This window comes from Thunnus maccoyii, chromosome 11 (genome assembly GCF_910596095.1).
Source record: "Thunnus maccoyii chromosome 11, fThuMac1.1, whole genome shotgun sequence".
Taxonomy (NCBI): Eukaryota; Metazoa; Chordata; class Actinopteri; order Scombriformes; family Scombridae; genus Thunnus; species Thunnus maccoyii.
Window position 1 is genome coordinate 3,264,372 of NC_056543.1, and position 21,610 is coordinate 3,285,981.

General features: G+C 38.3%; 1 protein-coding gene across 2 annotated transcripts; it reads right to left on the reverse strand.

Annotated features, from left to right (window-relative positions):
- Positions 1-1,934: 1,934 nt before the first annotated feature.
- Positions 1,935-15,532, reverse strand: ifngr2 (interferon gamma receptor 2). Of its 2 annotated transcripts, none has more exons than XM_042427068.1 (7): positions 15,498-15,532; positions 9,783-9,888; positions 9,061-9,233; positions 6,614-6,759; positions 5,960-6,101; positions 5,715-5,860; positions 1,935-5,301 (listed from the first exon to the last, which is right to left on the reverse strand). In XM_042427068.1, the coding sequence occupies exons 1-7, from the start codon at positions 15,514-15,516 to the stop codon at positions 5,203-5,205; spliced, it is 831 nt and encodes a 276-aa protein (XP_042283002.1). In that variant the 5' UTR covers positions 15,517-15,532; the 3' UTR covers positions 1,935-5,202. The 2 variants fall into 2 exon arrangements, with proteins under 2 accessions (XP_042283002.1, XP_042283001.1); XM_042427067.1 differs by lacking the exon at positions 15,498-15,532 and adding an exon at positions 11,618-11,809.
- Between the last annotated feature and the right edge of the window lie 6,078 nt (positions 15,533-21,610).

Consider the following 21,610-nt stretch of genomic DNA (forward strand, 5'->3'; position numbering starts at 1 on the left):
CCACGGTGAAACTATCAGAAAATAACGTTTTATTGATCTGATTTACCGGCTCTCTCCCTACCAGCGCTCCCTCTCTTCACTCACTCTCTAGCTCGCTCGACCACAGCTGATCTCTCCTCTTTGTTTTTAAAATGAGTCAAGAAGCCGACAGTAAAGTCTAACTTTACTAAGGTTATCAAGCGAAGAGAAATGTCCTCCCCTCGTCCTAGTAGCGTCTTCGTCTTCCCTCACGGCAGAGTTTACAACTCTTGTCAGTCTGATCTCCCGCTGTGATTGGCCACCGCAGCCTTCAGCCGCAGTGACGTCAGGTTGCGTTTCTCCACAAGTTTACTCTGGCTCAACTCTCCGGCCACAGCGGCTAAAACGGCCGCAGCCGAGCCGCACTACCCCCATTCAAATGAAAGGGACGACTGACGTTTTCGCCGCACCGCCTGATTTGGTGTGAATGCAGCCTTACGCTACTCTTGTACCTTTCACATAGATGTCCTTTGAAGAACGAAGAGAGGGAGGATGACAAAAAAAAAAATCCACAATAACACAGGGTGTCATTGTGCTCACACAGTGTGCGAGTGAAAATCATCAGCAGCCCGTTGATATTAATGATCGTCTGAAATTTTAGCAGCGGCGCTCGTAATTTTGAATAAATATAGGGGAAACACTGCGTCTCGTTGTCTTTTTGCTTTTCAGTCTAACAGGATTACTCATCATCATGAAAACAAAATCATTTTATTACACTTTTCAATTTAGTAAGTAAACTGCTTTTTCTTCTACTTAAATCCAAAATTGCATCACGAATCAAATTAAACTGAGTTGAAACAAGTCTTCATGTATATTTGGTGCAGGTGTCAGCCGTCTCGATAATAAAAATTCTCCCTCTTGGAGCTGCTACTCAGTTTGGGACGAAGGGTTAAAGTCCTGATGTAACAGCTTTTCCAGAGTATTTAACTTCTGTGTTGTGACGTATTTTCGAGTCAACAGCACAGACCGCCACTCCTGACTCATACTAGATTACTTGTAATCTAGTATGAGTCACTATACTAGACCTACTATACTAGACCTCTGATGAACTCGTTTCCCTCCAAACTATTCCAGGAAGAAAAAGAAAGAACCCATCTGAGTTTAAGAGGGACTTTTCACCTTTATAACATTGTATTTGGTTGACATGGCGTGTGTTGTTTGAATGTAAACAGATGTTTAGTATTTTATTAAACCAGGTACTGGAGTTTAATCCTATATTAAGTAGAAAAGACTGAAATACCAGATTGTGGATGCATTAATGATGTTATAGTATAAAACTATAACCTCATTTATTATTATTTGTTTGATACAATTCAGATCTGATTTCTTTTAATATTCCTTTGTATTGAAATAATCATCCGCCAACCAACATCCAACCATTTCTATCCACTGTTGACTGCAGTTAATAGTTTGGACAGCTTCCTGCCTCCTGTGTTTCAACATGAGTCACATCAGATGTTCTTTGATCCAACACCACAAAGCATTTTCATCACCCTAATTACTTTTTACTACTCTAGTGGTATCGATCGAGGCAGATAGTTTTGGGTTTTATTTATGCAGAGATATTCGTCTCCAGTCCTGTTTTTTTTTTTTATTTCTGGTGCCCACAGCATTAAAAATGAGCATTAATTAATTCAACAGCACCGTGTGTTTTCACAGTGTCTTACTTTCTCTGGATAATCCACAGACTCCATATCGATGCTTTCATTGGATCTTCTTTCCCATTTAGAAAATGTCCAGATGAAAACTGTTAACAGTGTTTTTTTGTTTTTTTAACCATCATCTTTGTTGTATCGGGGGCGAAAGAATGATGTCAGAAAACCTCCAGAGATTAAATAAGAAAATGTGTTTTTGTGATTTAAAGAGTTAAAATTGTGGCCGACTTCACCTGCAAAGAGTTCTGGACAAAACTGATGTAAATTTGAGCTCTTTACTGCACATTTTATAATCAAATACAGAAGTTTACATCTAGTCATCTGAAAAATGCTTTTACCCAAAATAATTCACAACTGAGACGAGACAATAAAGTGTGGAAGAACCTTGATAGCTAACAGACATTTTAGAAAACGCCAGACAGACAAATGACATCATTATACAGAGTTCATGGATGTAAAGTAACAAGAAAACATTTTCTCATTCAAGGGAATAATAAGGAGCGTCCAAAGCTGGAGGTTATTAGCTAATCTTTTACAGTCGTAATTCAATGAAAAAGGCAAAAAGAACAGTTCAGTAAGATTTGAGAATTAAAGAAAATGTTCATCCTGAAAGCTCTTAACTGGCCGAGTTAAGAGAAACTCCTGAAGATAAGACAGACGAAGATTTAAGAGGAAGTTCAGAGGAATCAGTCTCATGTTTGAATAAACACGTCGGTCTCATGAGGTTAAACTGAAATGTTTCTGTATCACTTTCAAATACAAGTCTGAACTGAACGTAAAGTCTGCAGAGAGAAAAACTGAGTCCGACTTATAGTTATAATATCTAAATCATCTCTTTTGCACTAAATCACTTGAATAAACTCTGTGATCTTTAAGGCAGTGAGGAGATCCATCTTCTCGGATCAGATCAGTCTATAAAAACTAAAAGATGATCCACTATTTGGACACTGGATGAACGCAGTTTGGATCACTGATGAGTTTAAAATATAACTGCTGTCTGTCAGAATCATTAATCACAACAAAAACACGCTTGTTCTTTCATTCAGCAGTTGAAGTCATTTAATAACCAACTGCTGACAAGTTATCAATATCATGAGAGGATCAACATGTAGATGCCATTTGATGTCAAACATAATCTGCTTTAACAAGTCAATATATTACTTCAAAATGTGTGACTTTATCTCTGGAGTTTTCTCAGTTCCTCAGTAAAAGTGGCTGTCAGCAGGCCTAAAGAGGAAACTCTTTAACAGGAAGTTAAGATTCGTTGTGAATACAGGCCCTGATATTGTTTATTTTTGTTTTATTAATCCGTTATTTAGCTAACGAGGTCCTTTAGAGATACGAGATCTCTCAGAACATAATACAAACACATAAAAAGCAACACAAGGGAAGAATAAAAGAAGAGAAGCGTACAGGTCATACCATCAGTAACCACATCGCTCCACCTCGAGTCGAGGATTATGTAAAACGACGACATGCTTCCTTCAGGGCAGCAAAAGGCCTTTAAAATTATTCAGAGGAGGAAGTGTTTCTGAGGTAATGGCATGTCGCAGCTCATTTCCTGCCAAAAAGTTGCATTAAAGAGAAAACAAGCTCTGAGAAGGTTTAAATAATCTGATTAGGAGTTCTATTTGCTGCTATGAGGAGATAAAATGATAAAAGCTGTTATTCACCTACTTAAAGATGGGTCAAGTGTTTGTTCGTTCATGATAAAGGGAAGGAAATAGAGACGTCTGTGTGCACAAGCTTTGAACATTTCCTCCCAGCTCACAGTTCATGTCACGTAGCTCATTTCGTGGGGAATTTTACTGCCTGGTTATCTTATCACCACATTATCACGTCCTCTTTACGTCCCCGCAGAGGCTTCAGGTCGGCTCTAATGCTACGAGTGTTAGAGGATGCTGCTGATCTGGGTCATTGCTGCCTATATGAATCCTGCCTGAATGTTGTGACTGTTGTTAAACAGACATAAAAGTGAAGTCCAGTGATTATGTCTTTAACCGATCAGCAGTTTCCGTGGCTCAGAGGGAGCGACCTGCAGTCGTCTTCCCTAAAACTAGTGTTAAATAGACGTTTCTGTGGGGTTTCAACACGTTGATTCTGTGTAACTGCGGCTGTTTGTCCTAACAGTCTGTCTGAAAGCAGAAGTCAGGAGACAATATGAACATGTGAACATATGAAAGAGGTTTTACTTGCTGTAACCAAGAAAGATTTAACATTAATTGTGGCTGGATTAAAAAAAAAAAACAATCAGAGGAATCACATTTTTTATTAGAATGATCTGATGTAGATTCTTAAAATGCTGATATTTGGATTTTCTTAATAAACGTGTGTCTGCAGTGGTTCAGTTAAATGTGTAAGATGCTTACTTTACTTTGAGTCACAACTCAAGACTGTCGCAACTCAGTTTGATAAACCGACTCTGGCTTATCTTGTTGTGCATCAACAGATCTCACCAATGAGAGGAAGAGACTCTGCACACCGATCTGAGCTCTGTTAGTTTGTTAATGAGATATTATCTCTGACTACGAGTAGTGGAAGCGTGCAGATTCTACTGAATTCAGCCTGCCGGGTAGCTAGAGATATCAGTGCAGATGAATCAGTGAGCAGGACTTTCACTTTCTGCTGTCTGATCATCAGAGAGGATGTATGAGAGCGTTTATTTTAAACAGTGAGGATCGTGATGAAGCCTTTGCACGCACTGCAGCCCGTAGATGCGTCATAATGCAGCAATGTATTTACATTTCAGCCTGTATTGTTCGAGACAGCTAAAGTACTGCTCACTCCTTGAGTGTAGAAGATATTTTTACCACATTGGGATTTATCTGATGTAACTGACTTTGTGAAGTGAATCATATCCCATCAGTGGAGATCGGTGCTGATAATCCTTCTGTTCGTAATCCAAAGCCCTCGTTTCATCCGTTCAAATGAGTCCAATCAAGGGGATGTTTTAACTTTGGAGGATTTTCACTTGATTTAACTGACTCAGACTCAGTTCAAATAAACCTTTAAATACAGTTTTTGCTTGGAGGGAGGACTGTAATGGTCTGTATGAACAGGAGGAATGATTACAGCAAGAAAAAACAGTGTTTCAGTGTTCTTATTGGGACCCGATTATTATTTTCAGACAGACTTGAGTTGACCGTGGCCTTCCAAAATGGAAGTCAACAGGGCAAAGGGCACTTTGTTATTTGAGTTGGCATACTGTAGGGACACAAACACAACTTTTACAAATTCTTCTCTGGGAAATGAAAAGTGCTTTACAGATAGACAGAAACCTTTAGTGCAAACGTTACTTTTTCCTTGGAAGTTTCCAGCCGTATGAAACCAATTCAAAGTGGGGGCTTTCTCTCCTGGACAGCAAATGAAATGTCGATCAAATGAGGCTAAAACGAGAATCATGAAGTCCTCAGTTATGCTGAGTTCAAATTCCTCTCAGACTCTCTCTGTCTGTCTTCAGGAGGAAGTTGATGCCCATGTTGAGCAGAACAGAAAGAGGAAGTTTCACGCAGAAGAAGGTCAGCAGCCTTCACTTGTTCGGGATCATGTCAGAGATGGTATCAAAAACCTCCTCGGTGGGGGTTCTGATGTAGATGGGAATGCTCGGGCCGTTAAATCGATCATGGAACTAGAAGAGAAAAGAAAGAAGAGTCAGTTACTGAAATACGACCCTTTAATCAGATCAAATGTAACTTGTGTGTATTTGTGAGAATAAATCATCTCTGCTTTAGTTTGTTGGTTGATTTGCTGAGTTTATAAAACTCTGCACAACTTTATCATTCTGCACGATGTCAGTTAGTCAATCAATGTTAAAAAAAACCCTTCGCATCGCCACTTTTTGGTGCGAAATGCATTCTGGGATGCCAGATGCCAAAGTAACCTCAATAAAACAAACTGAGCAAGAACACTTCCTGTCACATGTGGACTGTGATTGGCTCAGGAGTTGATGATGTTTCACAACAACAGACTGAGAATGGCGACACTGCACCAGTCTGATTTCTATACTGGGAGCTGCTGGTTGTGTGGTCAGTGTGTTCTTACGTCAGGTGGTACCCTCATCGGAAGTTGCAGCCACCGTTTGATTTTCTCAAGTTTGACGATGAGGATGTACACAATGGCCGTTACCAGAGCAATCAAGACGGCGACGCTGACCACAACAGCTACTATTATATTCGACTGTTTTAACCCTGTGGGAACACAAACACACAAACAATCTTTAATGTCTCACAAAAATGATTATTTATTTTCTTTTTTGGGTTTGAAAAAAGAAAACAAACACGTCTTACTTGACGGAGGGATGACCTCACACTGCGGGCAGGTGCTCAGTCCGATGGGTCTATCCAAACGAACGTACTGTACTCTTACACAGTAACGTTGTCCCGGCTCCAGGTTGTCGATGGTGTGTGAGGCAAAAAAATCTCCGTACTCCTGATGAAGAGTGGAGGACATTTGGAGTGTTACAGAGACTGTTGCTACTCAGTAAACATACAGTTTGATTTTTCCTGCTCTGACTAGTAGAATTTAGTTTTCCCCCTGTTCATTCATTTTTTCACTGAACACAGAAACTCGGGACTCTCCTGGATAATGGAACCATCATACTGGTTTACGTGATGATCACCAGTTTACGTTATTTATTCTTTAAGAGAAATCATATCTACAATACAGCGCCGGTTGGAGCTGAAGACTACAAGTTTGAAATATAATCTGGGGATCATGGAGTCTGAGGAAGAGGTTGCATTGTGGGTAATGTAGGCACCAAGTTCTGACAAGGAAGATAACTGTGTGGAATAAAAAAAAAGATAATATTTCTGGTTCTCCTGTATTGAACCAGGCCACTATTTATCTTGTGCTGATGTCCTGTCAATTAAACACAGAACATAAATTTGCATGTATAGATCATTTGACCTCCAGTATACATAAAAACTGATGAGGATTCTCACCTCTAGGGGCTCTCCCTCCTTTCCAAAGTAAATCCTTTGATTTACACCTTCTGCATATTCCCTGTACAGACTGTGCTCCCTGATCAGAACTACAGTGAGGGACCCGGTATGTGCCGTCAGATTGACTTCAGGGGTACAGGAGTCACCTGGAAGACAAGAACAAGACGAAAACAAGGACTGATCATCTGTTGACGGAGGTGTCACATCCCAACAGTCTTTCACACCTAAAATAAATCACAAACATATCAACCTTAACCTATGAATAATCAATAATCAATCTAACACAATGATACTGATGAAGACACAACAGTCCGCTTTGGGTTTCTTCAGCTTTTGACACCTCACCCCATGTGGTTCACACGTTGGTTAGACTGGTTAACACCTCGAGACAGAAATGAATGCTGTCATTTCCTGTCTGGGCGGCAGACGGCTCACAAACACGTAATACGTTTTGGTTTTGATCACTGTAGAAACACGAGATTCTAATGTGTGTTTTTGCTTTGTCCTAAATCTGTTCGTGAGGAGGTGTGTGTTCCGTGTTCTGCTCCATTTGTGGGCGAGTTTCATTCACAAAAAAGTTCCCGAAGAGTCAAAACACAGCACAGCTTCAAGTCCTGCTTTCAGAAATCAGCAGACAAAAACATAACTATAGAGATTAGAGATGCACGGTATTGGATTTTTTGCTGATATCCGATATGCTGATAGTTCCAACTCATTGTGGCCGATTGCCAATGCCAAGATTTTTTTTGCAGCTGGCTGAGGAGACTATTAAACGTGCAATGGAGGAACTTAGGAAGACTGGAGTTCAGGAGCTCAGCATTAAAACTTTAATGAACCTGCCAAGTTGGAGGAGCAGTAGAGTTTTCTTTGAGTTTATTAGACAGACAGGATTAATGTGTAGGATTTAATCTCTGGTCCACACTCCGGAGCAGAAGGTGGCGGTAATGAACCTAATACGCTAGTTGCCAACCGCCATTATAAACCAAAAAGAAGAAGATTTTTTTTCCCCCAAACAGAGTGGTACATCCTGTCAACCAAGGTGTTTCCTATCTGTGCAGCCGAACATAGCAGCTCCTCCGTGGACTATTTTCCCCTGACGGTCCCGGTGTTTCCTCCGCAGGCTCCACTTCACTCAGCCGCCCATGAGACCAGCTGCTTCTTCCCACTTTAACCTGAATAACAAACTGGGGCTCGGTGGTCCAGTTGGATCGACATGGAGAGCCGGGGCTTATGTTAGCTGAGAGGCTAGTGGAGCGTTAGCAGCAGCGTGGCCGGAGGGAAGCACAGCCAGCTAGCCTCCACTAGAAGAAGCAGCAGGTCTGACGGGCGGCTTGAGTGAAGTGCAGCCTGCGGAGGAAACACCGGGACCGTCAAGGTGAAACAGTCCGTGGAGGGAAGCACAGTCAGGCGGCGGAGGAGAAGGCGACAAATCGGCCTCTCATAATCGGCAGAAAATGTTCATTTCGGGCTGATGCCGATATTTCATTTTAGAGCTTATATCGGCCGATACCGATGACGAGCCGATAATATCGTGCATCCCTAGTAAAAACTATGAATCCATCAGAGCAGCTCTATGCTGAGTGCTATTATCATTATTATCATTATCATTATTATTATTATCTTTATTTTCTGACTATATTTTCATTCAGCTTTGTATCCTGTATCGTGCTGATTTTGTTTTCTGTGCCAGCTTGTTCTCGTCTGCAGCTTCCTGCTGTATTTCTCCAACACTCGAGTGGTTTTGTCTCCACTGGAAACGTAGGTAGAAAAATGCTGACCAACAGAAATATAGATTTGTTGTTGTACTTTTAATGGCTACGTGTATGAAGGAATGAACTTATTGAACGTACTGACAGGACTAAAATTAACAACTAACCATTATTTTCTTTATAGTTTAATCAGTCATTTATTTTTTCGATCAGTTGTTGGGTCCATAAAATGTAAGATTCCTGTTTCCCCAAAACCCCAATGTGACGTCCTGAAATGTTGTTATGTCCACAACCCAAAAATATTCAGTTTACTGTCATAGAGGACTTAACAAACCAGAGAATATTCACATGTAAGAAGCTGGAATCAGAGAATTTGGAAATTTTCTTTTTAAAAAAAGGACTCTAAACGATTAACCGATAATTAAAATAGTTGGTGATTAATTTAATAGTTGGCAACCAATCAAATAATCGTTGCAGCTCTAGCATGTAGGGGTTAGGCTGTCAGGGTTAAGGGTTAGGAGTTAGGGGTTAGGGTTAAGGGTTAGGGGTTAGGGGTTAGGGGGTCAGGGTTAGGGGTTAGGGGGTCAGTGTTAAGGGTTAGGGGTTAGGGTTAAGGGTTAGGGGGTTAGGGTTAAGGGGTCAGGGTTAAGGGTTAGGGGTTAGGGGTTAAGGGGTCAGGGTTAAGGGTTAGGGGGTCAGGGTTAGGGTTGGTGACCTGGCCAGTCTTGGGTTTCTTACTGTGTGTGCTACAAGCATCTTGTTCTGACGCCTGCTCGTCTCTCATTGCTTGCACTCGCAGCATCACGCAGCCATCACTTTCTTTAGCTTTGGTGAAACTGACATTACAGGAATTCAAAGACGTCTGGACACAGTCTTCCACGTTTTCCCACACTGGCTTTTTGTCCCTAAAGCTGAAGACAAGGAACAGAAACAACGAGAAAGCTGTGAGCTGCATTGGCACAAAATTATATAAATATATTTGCTATCAGCAGAAACAAGATGTTACACAGGAGAAAGCTGCATAATGAAATAATTGCCTGATATACATTCAGATGTTCAGGTTTGTCAGGATCAGTGTGTGGATAAATATGAAAAACACAACTAGACCTGCAAAGATTAATCGATCGACAGGAAAGTTATAATTATTATAATAATAATTTTTAGTAATTTTTTTTTAAATGGGAAAAAAGGCAAAATTTCACTAATTCCAGTCTTTCAAATGAATATAATACAATATTAATGTATATTTTCTGGTGTCTCTAGTTCTCTACGACAGTAAACTGATTATTTTTGGATTGTGAACTGTTAGTCAGACAAAACAAGACATCTAAGGTTGCATCTTGACATTTTTCACTGTTTTCTGACATTTTACAGACCAATCGACTAATCAATAATGAACAAATGAACCGATAATGAAAATAATCGTTATTGCAGCCCTAAACATAACCATGTGACCTCACCTTGTACTGTACTGGACGCTGTAGCTCACGTTTCTGTCCTGGGTGCCAGGAGTCCAAGTCAGCTGCCAGTTGTCAACATGCGGCGGCGGCAGTGACTCAGGCAGTGCTGTGAACAGACAGGACATCATGAGGACAGGACTACAAGCAAAAGTCTTTCCTGCAACTGTTATTGGATCAATCTCAACTTCTACTGCCAACAATTATCAACACACAGCTTTTGTACACATTTCCGAGCGTCTTTACATTAATTACCTGTATGTTTCAGAATAGACTAGAGCTGCAATTATTAATCAATTAATCGATAGATAGAAAATTAATCGGCAACTTTTTTGATAATCCAATAACCGTTTAAGGAATCTTTCAAGTAAAAATGTCAAATATTCTCTGGTTTAAGACTCTTAAATGTGAGAAATTGTTGCTTTTCTTGATCTTACATTACTGTGAATTTAATATTTTGGACTTTCAGTTGGACAAATTAAGACATTTGAGGATGTCAGCATGGACTCCAGGATGTTGTGATGGATGATTTCCACCAGTCTCTGGTGTTTTATTGACCAAATGATTAATTGATTAATCTTGAAAATAATAAGCAGATTAATCGATAATAAAAAATCATCATTAGTGGCAGCCAGAGTTTAGTTTTAGAATAAACTCTTTTTTCAAACCTCTTTCCTCTCTTTGTTTGTTGTTTTAACTCTACATTGAACTAATCCTGTTTTATAATAAATATTTATTCTAAGGATTGATCAGTTCCGGTCCATTATTGCACAAGAGCTCAACCTTTTTGCCAATTACATTAGAATTAAATTACACATAAGTACTTTGAATTTTGTGACTCATATAATCACACTAAACACTGCCGTGCTTCCTTAGAAAACTTAAACATTTCACAATTGAAGACGTGCAATCCATGTCACCAACTGCAGTACTCAGATCCTTTTCTGCATTAAAAGTACCAATACAGCAATATAAAAATACTCCACTACAAGTGAGACTACAAGTCCTGCATGAAAAATCCTACCACAAAGTAAAAGAAGTAAAAGATAAAAACAGTAAAAGGTCGGGGCCCTTCCAAAGGGTCAGCAGATAAATCTGAGGGGTCGTGAGATGATTAATGGGAGAGGAAAGAAGAAAAAACAAAGTTCAGATACACAAATTTGTTTTCAGTTTTCTGACTTTTTTCACTAATCTTTGATTTTTGCTGAAATATTGGATCATTTGAACATTTATTGAAATGTATTTTAAAAGCTTGTTATATTATCCATTGTGTCAACTCTTCACCTGAAAAGTAACTAAAGCTGTCAAACAAATGTAGTGGAGTAGAAAGTACAATATTTCCCTCTGAAATAAAGTGGAGTACTTTCCGACATGTTTAGCTACTAATAACTATGTTTCAACTTGGTTTTACCGTAAGACGGATCCTCTGTAACCGGTTCAACCACAAGACCCGACATGAATAATGCTAATAGCAGTTTGATGAATCCTACGTGATGTTCGAACACCGACAGGCAGCTTTAAAATATGAGTTTTATTAACGGAGTTTGGCTAATCTAACATTTAGCTTTACCATAACAGAGAAAAGACTCGCTTTAACGCTTAAATTCATGGCCTGTGTGAAAGGTTTTAGCTACCGTTGGCTTAGCTTTCATTTTTATGGTGTTTTACACACACACACACACACACACACACACACACACACACACACACACACACACACACACACACACACACACACACACACACACACACACACACACACACAGGAAAGATATTGCTTCATAACTAGCACAGAACAGCTCGGTTAGCTAAAAACGGATAATTAACTGTCACGTTACCTCGGACGACGTTAAACAAGAGCAAGAGGATAACCATTGTGAAAACGTCATTTCACATTAACAGACTTCTCTCCTTTGCAGCCATAATCCGTTTGCTGAAGAACTATTCACGCATTCACTGACATCTATGTCACTTCCCCAAAACCCGTCTGGGAATACAATCGGGAACTTACGTCCGCCCCCTCTGAGTGTTGCCAATAGGCGTTACTTTATTCCCCCACCGTATTCTGCGAAGACCCGCCCTACTCCGCCTCTGATTGGCTCTGATATTCTTGCCCAACCAATCTAAATCTTCCTGACTAGACGTAACCAATCTAACAACGAAGGCAACGAGCACTAGCCAATCAGAGGCAGAAGAGGGCGGGTCTTCGCGGAATGTTGATGGGAGGGACGGGGGAGTTCTTGGGTTGAGCTGTAGCAGCAAACTTCCTAAAACGGCCACCTTGAAGGGCCCAATCACCTCTATTAATAATGATAATAATAATAATAATAATGATAACAACAACAACAACAACAACAACAACAACAACAACAATAATAATAATAATAATAATAATAATACCTCCACAGTGTCTTTCCCTAGGCGATAGTCATCTTTAATAAGGGGAGTAGAAGACTGTAAACAAACCAGTTCCACTTCCCCTCCATATCTCATTTCTTTAATATTGTGAACACTGTGTCTGTCTGTCCTGCACTGTGTAGATGCATAAAGACTTGATCTTTTAATTGCTAACTGTACAAATACAGGCTATCCTATTAATGCACACATAAAGCTTTTGTACATCTATACACATTTATCTATCATTTGTCTAACTTCATTCTATTTATATTCTGCTTTTTTGCACACACATAGTTTTTTTTTATCATGTTAATATGCAAGCACACAGTCCACCTCCATTACACATAATCTCTCTCTTTCTTACACTGTTATGTTTGTGTTCATGTTTATTGTTTAGTGTTCATGTTTATTGTTTAGTGTTCATGTTTATTGCTTTTTCTGTTGACATCTGGACCACATTGAATTCCTCGTACTTGCTACTCGGTGAATAAATCAGATTCTGATTCTGATATATTCTGATTCTGGAATGTAACTATGCACATTTACTCAAGTACTGTGCATAAATCCAAATTTGAGATACTTCTACTTGTACTTTACTTGACAGCACATGTTAAATTGCACAAAGAATGGAAAAAATACTGAAAATACTAGATAATAATAATAAATACTTTAAATAATTTTTTAAAGTATAAATCTTAGAAAGTACTAAAATATGAAAGTACAAAGTAACAGCAGCAGTGGCAAGAAGGCTGAGTATACTATATAATCAAGTACTGTACTTAAGTGCAATTTTGAGGTACTTGTACTTTACTTGAGTATTTCCATGTGATGCTACTTTATACTTCCACTCCACTACATTTCAGAGGGAAATATTGTACTTTCTACTCCACTACATTTATTTGACAATATTTTAAAGCTTCCTGTCATGTCGGTGCTCGAACATCACGTATGATTCATCAAACTGCTATTAGTATTATTCATGTCGGGTCTTGTGGTTAAACCGGTAACAGAGGATCCGTCTTACCGTAAATTCAAGTTTAAACATAGTTATTAGTAGCTAAACATGTCGGAAACCAGTGGAGGAAAGTAACTAAGTACTCCACTACATTTCAGAGGGAAGTATTGTACTTTCTACTCCACTACATTTATTTGACAGCTTTAGTTACTTTTCAGGTGAAGATTTGACACAATGGATAATATAACAAGCTTTTAAAATACAACACATTGTTAAAGATGAAACCAGTGGTTTCCAACCTTTTTGGCTTTTGACGTCTTACAAAAAGCAGTGTGTAGTCAGGGTCATATTTCACATGTCTATGAGTTGTTAACAGCTCCACTGAGGTGGAAACTGCCTTCTCATGATCAAACGAATGTGCCAATGAGTGTGCAAAAATAACATTATGTTAATAAGAGACAGCTCCTAGGAAGTTAGAGAGAAGGTCACTAATGAACTCAGTAATGATGACAAAATAGTTTTGAATATGATTAAAAAAAAAGGTCCTGATAGCATATAGAAGTGGGCCACTTCAGGCAATGATGCTGCACTGCTGGCCTTCTGGCCTGGACAACATGGACGTGAGCTTAAAATGGCCCACATGTAAAATAGCAAATATGGCCCCAGTATCTCAAATCAAAATCTGGTTTAGGGCTTGCTTGTGGCCCAGATGGGAAACAGGAGCGGAACGCCCAAATGCCATCGTTCCATGCGGTATGTGGGCCGGATGAAAGTGCAGAAAGTGTTGGGTGTGGGCTGGATCTGGGCCACAAGCATATTTGCTATCTGGGGGTGGAGTCCAGAAAATAATCTCCACAATAGGAGGGATTGTGAACAGTGTATAATATGATGTTTTATGATTTTACATTAGGTTTCTTTGTCCCGGGACCGAGGCCTCAGTTTGCTTTGTATTGTTTTTCATGCACAGTAAACTTCAGTAAACCTTTTCACATTAAACTTTACCAGCTTCTAGTGTATTTTTTGACTGTCTTTCTTATAAATTTTGAGTTTAATGCTAAGTTGTGAGTAACCTGAAGAGTTACTGGCCCATCTGAAGATTTCTCATGACACCACCAAATAGTGATTTTTCCCTCTAAACTTCTCACATGCTTTCATTTCAATAAATGTTCAAATGATCCAATATTTCAGCAAAAATCAAAGATTAGAGAAAAAGTCCAAAAACTGAAAACAGATTTGTGTATCTGAACTTTGTTTTTTCTTCTTTCCTCTCCCATTAATCATCTCATGACCCCTCAGATTTATCTGCTGACCCTTTGGAAGGGCCCCGACCTTTTACTGTTTTTATCTTTTACTTCTTTTACTTTGTGGTAGGATTTTTCATGCAGGACTTGTAGTCTCACTTGTAGTGGAGTATTTTTATATTGCTGTATTGGTACTTTTAATGCAGAAAAGGATCTGAGTACTGCAGTTGGTGACATGGATTGCACGTCTTCAATTGTGAAATGTTTAAGTTTTCTAAGGAAGCACGGCAGTGTTTAGTGTGATTATATGAGTCACAAAATTCAAAGTACTTATGTGTAATTTAATTCTAATGTAATTGGCAAAAAGGTTGAGTTCTTGTGCAATAATGGACCGGAACTGATCAATCCTTAGAATAAATATTTATTATAAAACAGGATCAGTTCAATGTAGAGTTAAAACAACAAACTGTATATAAAGTAGTGAAAACTAGCTCCACCTCCAGCAGCTACAACAGTAACATGCTGCTCTAACACTGATGCTTCATTATTAATAATCTAATGATGTCATATATAATAATATATCAGTCAGAGGGACCAAACCACTACTTTTAGTATTTACTGGTTTTCACGTCTTCAATTGTGAAATATTATAGTTTTCCAAGGAAGCATGGCAGTGTCTGTGTTCAGTGTAATTCTATGAGTCACAAATCTCTCTAATTTAATTCTAATATAATTGGCAAAAAGGTTGAGCTCTTACATAATAATGAATCATGTCTGAAGTTTGGAATGAAATAAAGAAGAAAGAGCACATAAAAAGACAGTTACATAATATGTATGTCTCATAATTATGTTGACAACACTCACATCTACATAGCATTATCACCCAGTGAGCATGGCAGAATAGATCACCTGAAACAGTGCACTGAGCAAATCAATACTTGGATAATCAAAACATTCTTTAATTAAAAAGGATAAAACTGCAATTATTGTTTTGGCACCAAAGAAGAGAGAATTTAAAGACAGGTTCAATATATTTCAAGTGTGTCTTAAAACAACAGTCAGGAGCCCAAATGAACAGTGAAACATGTTTTTCTTGCTGTAATCATTCCTCCTGTTCATACTGACCATTAGAAGATCCCTTCATAATGACCTTACAATGGAAGTGATGGAGGACAAAATCCACAGTCCTCCTTCTGTCTGTCCGAGGAAACACAAAGAGGGAATTCGATGCTGAAAAGAATGTAAATGTGTCAGATATCCACTTGATATGACTGACTCAGACTGCTGAAGCTGAATAGAAGCTTCACATCAACTTTTAAATGCATTTTTTGTACAGAAGGAGTTATTTAGCTTCCTTCCAGACAAGCTATCATGACATGTTTGGTACCAGCGGATGCTTTAGGTCTTAGTTTCATATGATACCAGTATCTTCACTGGCTTTAAAACTGAGCCCACTACAGCCTCTGAAAGACGCCGGCCGAAGGTCTCTGAGGGTTACAGTCTATTACGGACCTTCTGCACCCCCACACCACAAACCGAGCTCCTAGGTCCTACATCCAGGGCTTTCTTAGTGCACCTCGTACACATTTTAAGACTCGGGGAGATGATGCTTTTCAGTCGGCAGCCTGTAAGCTTTGGAATAGTCTCCCAGTAAGCTTTAGGTCTTTGGATACTATGGACTAAAAACCCACCTGTGTTTGGGTAGTATGTGGTCTGCTCATCTTGTATATTTTATGTTTTATTCTTTATATTTTATCTGGTGTCTTTGTTTTTATTTATTTTGATTTTATTTCTTTGATTGTGAAGCACTTTGTGACTGTTATCTGTGAAAGGTGCTATATAAACAAACCTTAATTAGAATGATCTCACGCAAATGTGTCTATATCCTCTTGCACTAAATATATAAGAAATGTTAATCAATGTACATGAATCTCACCTAAATAAACTGTACTTATTAAATTAAATTAAATCACTAATTACCTTTCAACATGTGTGATAAGGAAGACAGAAGTTTGCAGACAAAGTAATAAAGCCTCATGTCAGAGTGACATGACTGGATAACTTGTTAATCGACTGCCATCTAGTGGTCGATTATGGGGAAAGAAAAATACACGTCTTCAAGAATAAACTACAGATACAGTACTGTTCAAAAGTTTTAGGCAGGTGTGAAAAAATGCTGTAAACTAAGAATGCTTTCAAAAATATAAATGATAATTGTTTATTTTTTATCAATTTACAAAATGCTAATTGAGCGAACAAAAGAAAAATCTAAATCAAATCAATATTTGGTGTTACTACCCTTTGCCTTCAAACCAGCATCAATTCTTATAGGTACACTTGCACAAAGTCAAGGATTTTGTAGGATTATAGTCACGTGTATGATCAACCAATTATACCAAACAGGTGCTAATGATCATCAATTTGACATGTAGGTTGAAACAGTCATTAACTGAGACAGAAACAGCTGTGTAGGAGGCTTGAAACTGGGCGAGGAACAGCCAAACTCTGCTACCAAGGTAAGGTTGTGGAAGTCATACACCATGGCAAGACTGAGCAGGTAGTTATACTGCATCAGCGAGGTCTCTCCCAGACAAAGATTTCAAAGCAGACTGGGGTTTTAAGATGTGCTGTTCAAGCTCATTCGAAGAAGCGCAAAGACGCGGGCAAACGTTGAAGCGTCTCTCCGCTCCGCTGCGCTAAAGATAGGTGCATCGTCTATCTTTTTTACGGGGGACAAGTAGCATAGAGCAGATCGAGTTCGGCAGGAAGTCACAGACACAGAAACAGCATTGAGCATCTGGTCAATTTTCAAAATAAAACACCCCGTGCAGACTCCTGGTCGTATATCAACAATAAACGCAATTAAAACAAACGATCAAAGAAGCCATTTAACTACGTAGCCTACTTAACCATAGTAGAAGCACAATAATCAAGGAAAATGACCAAATCAACGAAAGCTGAGCACGTTGACAAAATTGGGCAGTTTAGTTGCCCTGCTACTGCAGTAATTACGGTAGCCTTAAGGCACCTTATCAGCTTTGACTAGGCTGCTGTAATTACTGTAGTAGGAGTACAACTGACTTTAAACGGCGGATGGCTCCCGCAATGAAGACGCTCCGCTTCTGACACGCTCCCGGTGGAATAGGACGCTGTGCAGAGGACGGAGCAAAAGCAAATCGGAGCCGGAACAAGGCGCACACGCGAGGTAAAGAAGAACAAGAAGTCCTGGAAGTGATGGTTTGGCCCCCACAGAGCCCTGGTCTCAACATCATCAAGTCTGTCAGGGATTACATGAAGAGACAGAAGGAAGCCCACATCCACAGAAGATCTGTGGTCAGTTCTCCAAGATATTTGGAACAAACCCACCACCCGAGTTCCTTCAAAAACTGCAAGTGTACCTAGAAGAACTATGGGGAGGGTGGTCACATCAAATACTGATTTGATTTACATTTCTCTTCTGTTCATTCACTGCATTTGTTAATTGATGAAAATAAACTATTAACACTTCCATTTTTGAAAGCATTCTTAGTTTACAGCATTTTTTCACACCTGCCTAAAACCTTTGCACAGTACTGTATATAGAAGAATAAACTACAAATATCATGTGTTACAGAGTCTTTGTCGAGCTCGTCATAACTTTATTCAAATAGCAAGAGATGTAAATAGGCCAAGCAGTCTGATTGTATAACCTGTCAGAGTCAGGTTTGTTTAATATATATATATATATATATATATATATATATATACACACACACACACACACTGCCTCATGGTTAAATAGGACTGAAAGCATTTGTTTTAATGTCTCCATGCAGCCTTAACACTATGAAGGACGGAAACTTTATTATTATTATTATGCATTATTATAATTTTATGTATTAAAATAAAACAAGAAATACAGGAATAAATAAATACAGAAATAAATAGGGAAATAAATGAAAACAGAAATAAATGTAAACATAAAAGAATAAATGAGGAAATAAATATAAAAGTAAGTGAATATGGAAAACAAATAATTTGTCAAATAAATTAATTGTATTTATTTATTTTCAAATTTACCTGCACATTTATTTGATAACTGGGCATTTTATTTCTATATTTCTTTCTTTAATATTTCATTTATTTATTTATTTTTGATTTTGGCAGCTTCAGTCCTTCATAAAACACAAGCTACATACAGTATAATGTGTGTTAGCGAGTTATGTAACATTACTGTCATTTCTTTCTTTTGTCACCTGGAAGAAAACTTTTTTTTTTTTCTCACCTGTTTCACACATGAAAAAAAAAGCAAAACCATTTTTTTTCATCTGTTCTTGAGTCATAAACACCTCTAGTATGAGAACAAACAATAAAACAGTAGTAATACAACAGATTTTGATGTAATCTATTAACTTTCCTTGCTTCTTTTAGTTTAGTTTTTATTTTTATTATTATTCCTGTTCTTATATACTACGTAAATAACTACAAGAACCTCAAAATTGTACTTAAGTACCGTACTTGAGTGAATTAACTTAGTTACTTTCCGCCAGTGATGACTTAATTTATTAAATTAATACACTTCTTCATTAAAAAGCAGACAGCAAGAGAAAAAACAAACAAACAAGACTCCAGTTTGACAGCAGAGGGCGACATTTATCATCAGTAGACGCTACAGGAGGATTTTTATTTCCTGGAATCATTTTACAGTCTCACATTCTTCTTCTCTACACTGCACACAGTCAAGCTGCAGTGGTAGACACGTCCTCTGTGTTTTATGGTCATCATTTGTTAATACTAACATGGACCTTGAACGTCTGAGTTGATCACATGCATCAGATAACTCTTTGTGTTCTTTGTCCTGAGAAAGCAGAACTTAACCTGAACGCTCACGTCACACTTCATATTTTATGCGTCTCTAATGTCACAGAATTCATTTTCTCATTGAAACTTGAATAAACTGTGAGCTCAGATTCATCATGTAACAGAGAAGCGTAGAAGGAGCGACTGGGAAAAGAGAGAAAGTGTGTGAGAGTCGATTTAAAGTCTTCAGTCTGCAGAGTCAAGGGTCAAGTCCTCCACTTCAACAGGATGTTGAAGTCCACAGTGAGACTCGAACTCCAGTGAAGTTGTTGTCATGTTTGGAGAAATAAGATTTTTGTCTGATAGATACATTCCTTTGCTTTTCATTTTACTTCCATTATGACTTATAGGAAATCGTGGGAGGTAAAGGAATGCCAACCAGTAAAGTACAGTCATCATGCCAGAGGCATCTGCTGCTTCTTGAGAAATTGACAAATACTGTCAGTCCTCTGCTGTGTGCAGTGTTCATTGAAGGAGACAATTTATTCAAGTCTGTCTTAAATCAACGGTTGCTGTAATCATTCCTCCTGTTCATACTGACCATTAGAAGATCCCTTCATAATGACCTTACAATGGAAGTGATGGGGGACAAAAAAATGTATTTAAAAGTTTATCTGAAGCTAATATGAAGCTTCAGCGTCCAAATGAGTCAAATCAAGTAGATATCTTTCAACGTTACAGTCTTTTTAGTGCCAAAGTCCCTCTTTTTGTTACTATACTTCCACCTGCAGCTCAACAGGGAAACACTGTCCGAGGAAACACAAAGAGGGAATTTGATGCTAAAAAGACTGTAAATGTGTCAGATATCCACTTGATATGACTAACTCAGACTGCTGAAGCTGAATAGAAGCTTCACACAGACTTTTAAATGACTGTGTGGACACACTGTGGATTTTGGCCTCCATCACTTCCATTAAAAAGCACATTTGAAGGATCTTTTAATATCCAGTATGAACAGGAGGAATGATTACAGTCAGGAAAACCTCTTTCACTGTTCATATAGACACCTGACTGCTGGTTTAAGACACACCTGTAAAAAGTGGTATTAGTAACCTTTTCAAAGCTATTTGTTTGGTTTCCATAGAAAACGTTTTTCACAGTGACGTCTGTGGATCATCTGTTTTTCTACTCTGGTAGTATCACTTCCACTGAACTGCTGCAGAAATCTCACATATTTCTCAGTGAAGGAAATAGTTTTAATAAACTGGAAGGACAGTAAACTGTTGTTTCGTAATAAGTGAAAGTCTGGAGGAATATCTTGATTTGTTAAACGTGGAGAGAGCAGACTTTAAAGTAGAGCTGCAACTAATGATTCATTTTATTAATAATTTGATCTACAAAACATCTGAAGACTGTAAGAAATGTCCTACAGAATAAGGTGATCTGTTTTGTCTGAGTCCAAACTAAAAATATTGATTATAGTATAATTGTAGTGGCTGTTTGTCCATAAACAAAGTCAGACTTAACTCTTTAATATCAGAAGGCCGCCAGGCTATCTGAGCAGCTCGCAGTGCTGTAATTAAGTCTAATAAACTTATTAAATGAGTAACACATAAATAATTTAATCCACTTCCGTTAAGTGGAAAATTTTCCCTTTAAAGTCAAACCTAATTTTAATGCCATGCCTTTTGATCCTAACAGATGTGTCTCATGAATATCTCCGTTAGACTCTCTTACTAACGAGCAAAGTGACATCATCCATCGGACATAAAAACCAACCAATAAATCAATCTCATTCTTAAATGAAATACACTAAACTAAACATATTACCTACCTGTAAACCTGTTTTTGCATTTTTGATGATTAAAGCCTCTTTCATTTATCTGTCCTGCCTCTGGGCCTTCCACCTGTGTCCATGCTTTGTCTTGTTTTGTAAGTAAATATAATCTTAATAGTTAATCACACAAAACAAAAACAAAACAAAGATTTGTCTCTATACTTGTCCTGTTAGATCTTAGTGCTGCATTTGACACAATTGACCATCAAATCCTTTTGCAGAGACTGGAACATTTAATTGGCATTAAAGGAACTGCATTAACCTGGTTTAAGTCCTATTTATCAGACCGATTTCAGTTTGTACATGTGAATGATGAATCCTCCGTGAAGGCAAAAGTTAGACACGGAGTTCCACAAGGTTCTGTACTTGGACCAATTCTATTCACCTTATATATGCTTCCTTTAGGTAATATTATTAGGAAACACTCCATAAATTTTCATTGTTACGCAGACGATACCCAATTATATTTATCAATGAAGCCAGATGAACCCAATCAGTTAAACAAACTCCAAACATGCCTTAACGACATAAAGACCTGGATGACCTGCAATTTTCTACTACTAAACTCAGATAAAACTGAAGTTATTGTGCTTGGCCCTAAACACCTTAGAAACACATTATC

Excerpts from the sequence above, each read along its gene's own strand:
- ifngr2 (XM_042427067.1), bottom strand. The coding sequence starts at position 11,654 with ATGGTTATCCTCTTGCTCTTGTTTAACGTCGTCCGAG. Across the intron at positions 9,889-11,617 it reads CTTGTTTAACGTCGTCCGAG|CACTGCCTGAGTCACTGCCG; the intron begins GTAACGTGACAG and ends GTCTGTTCACAG. Across the intron at positions 9,234-9,782 it reads AGCGTCCAGTACAGTACAAG|CTTTAGGGACAAAAAGCCAG; the intron begins GTGAGGTCACAT and ends CCTTGTCTTCAG.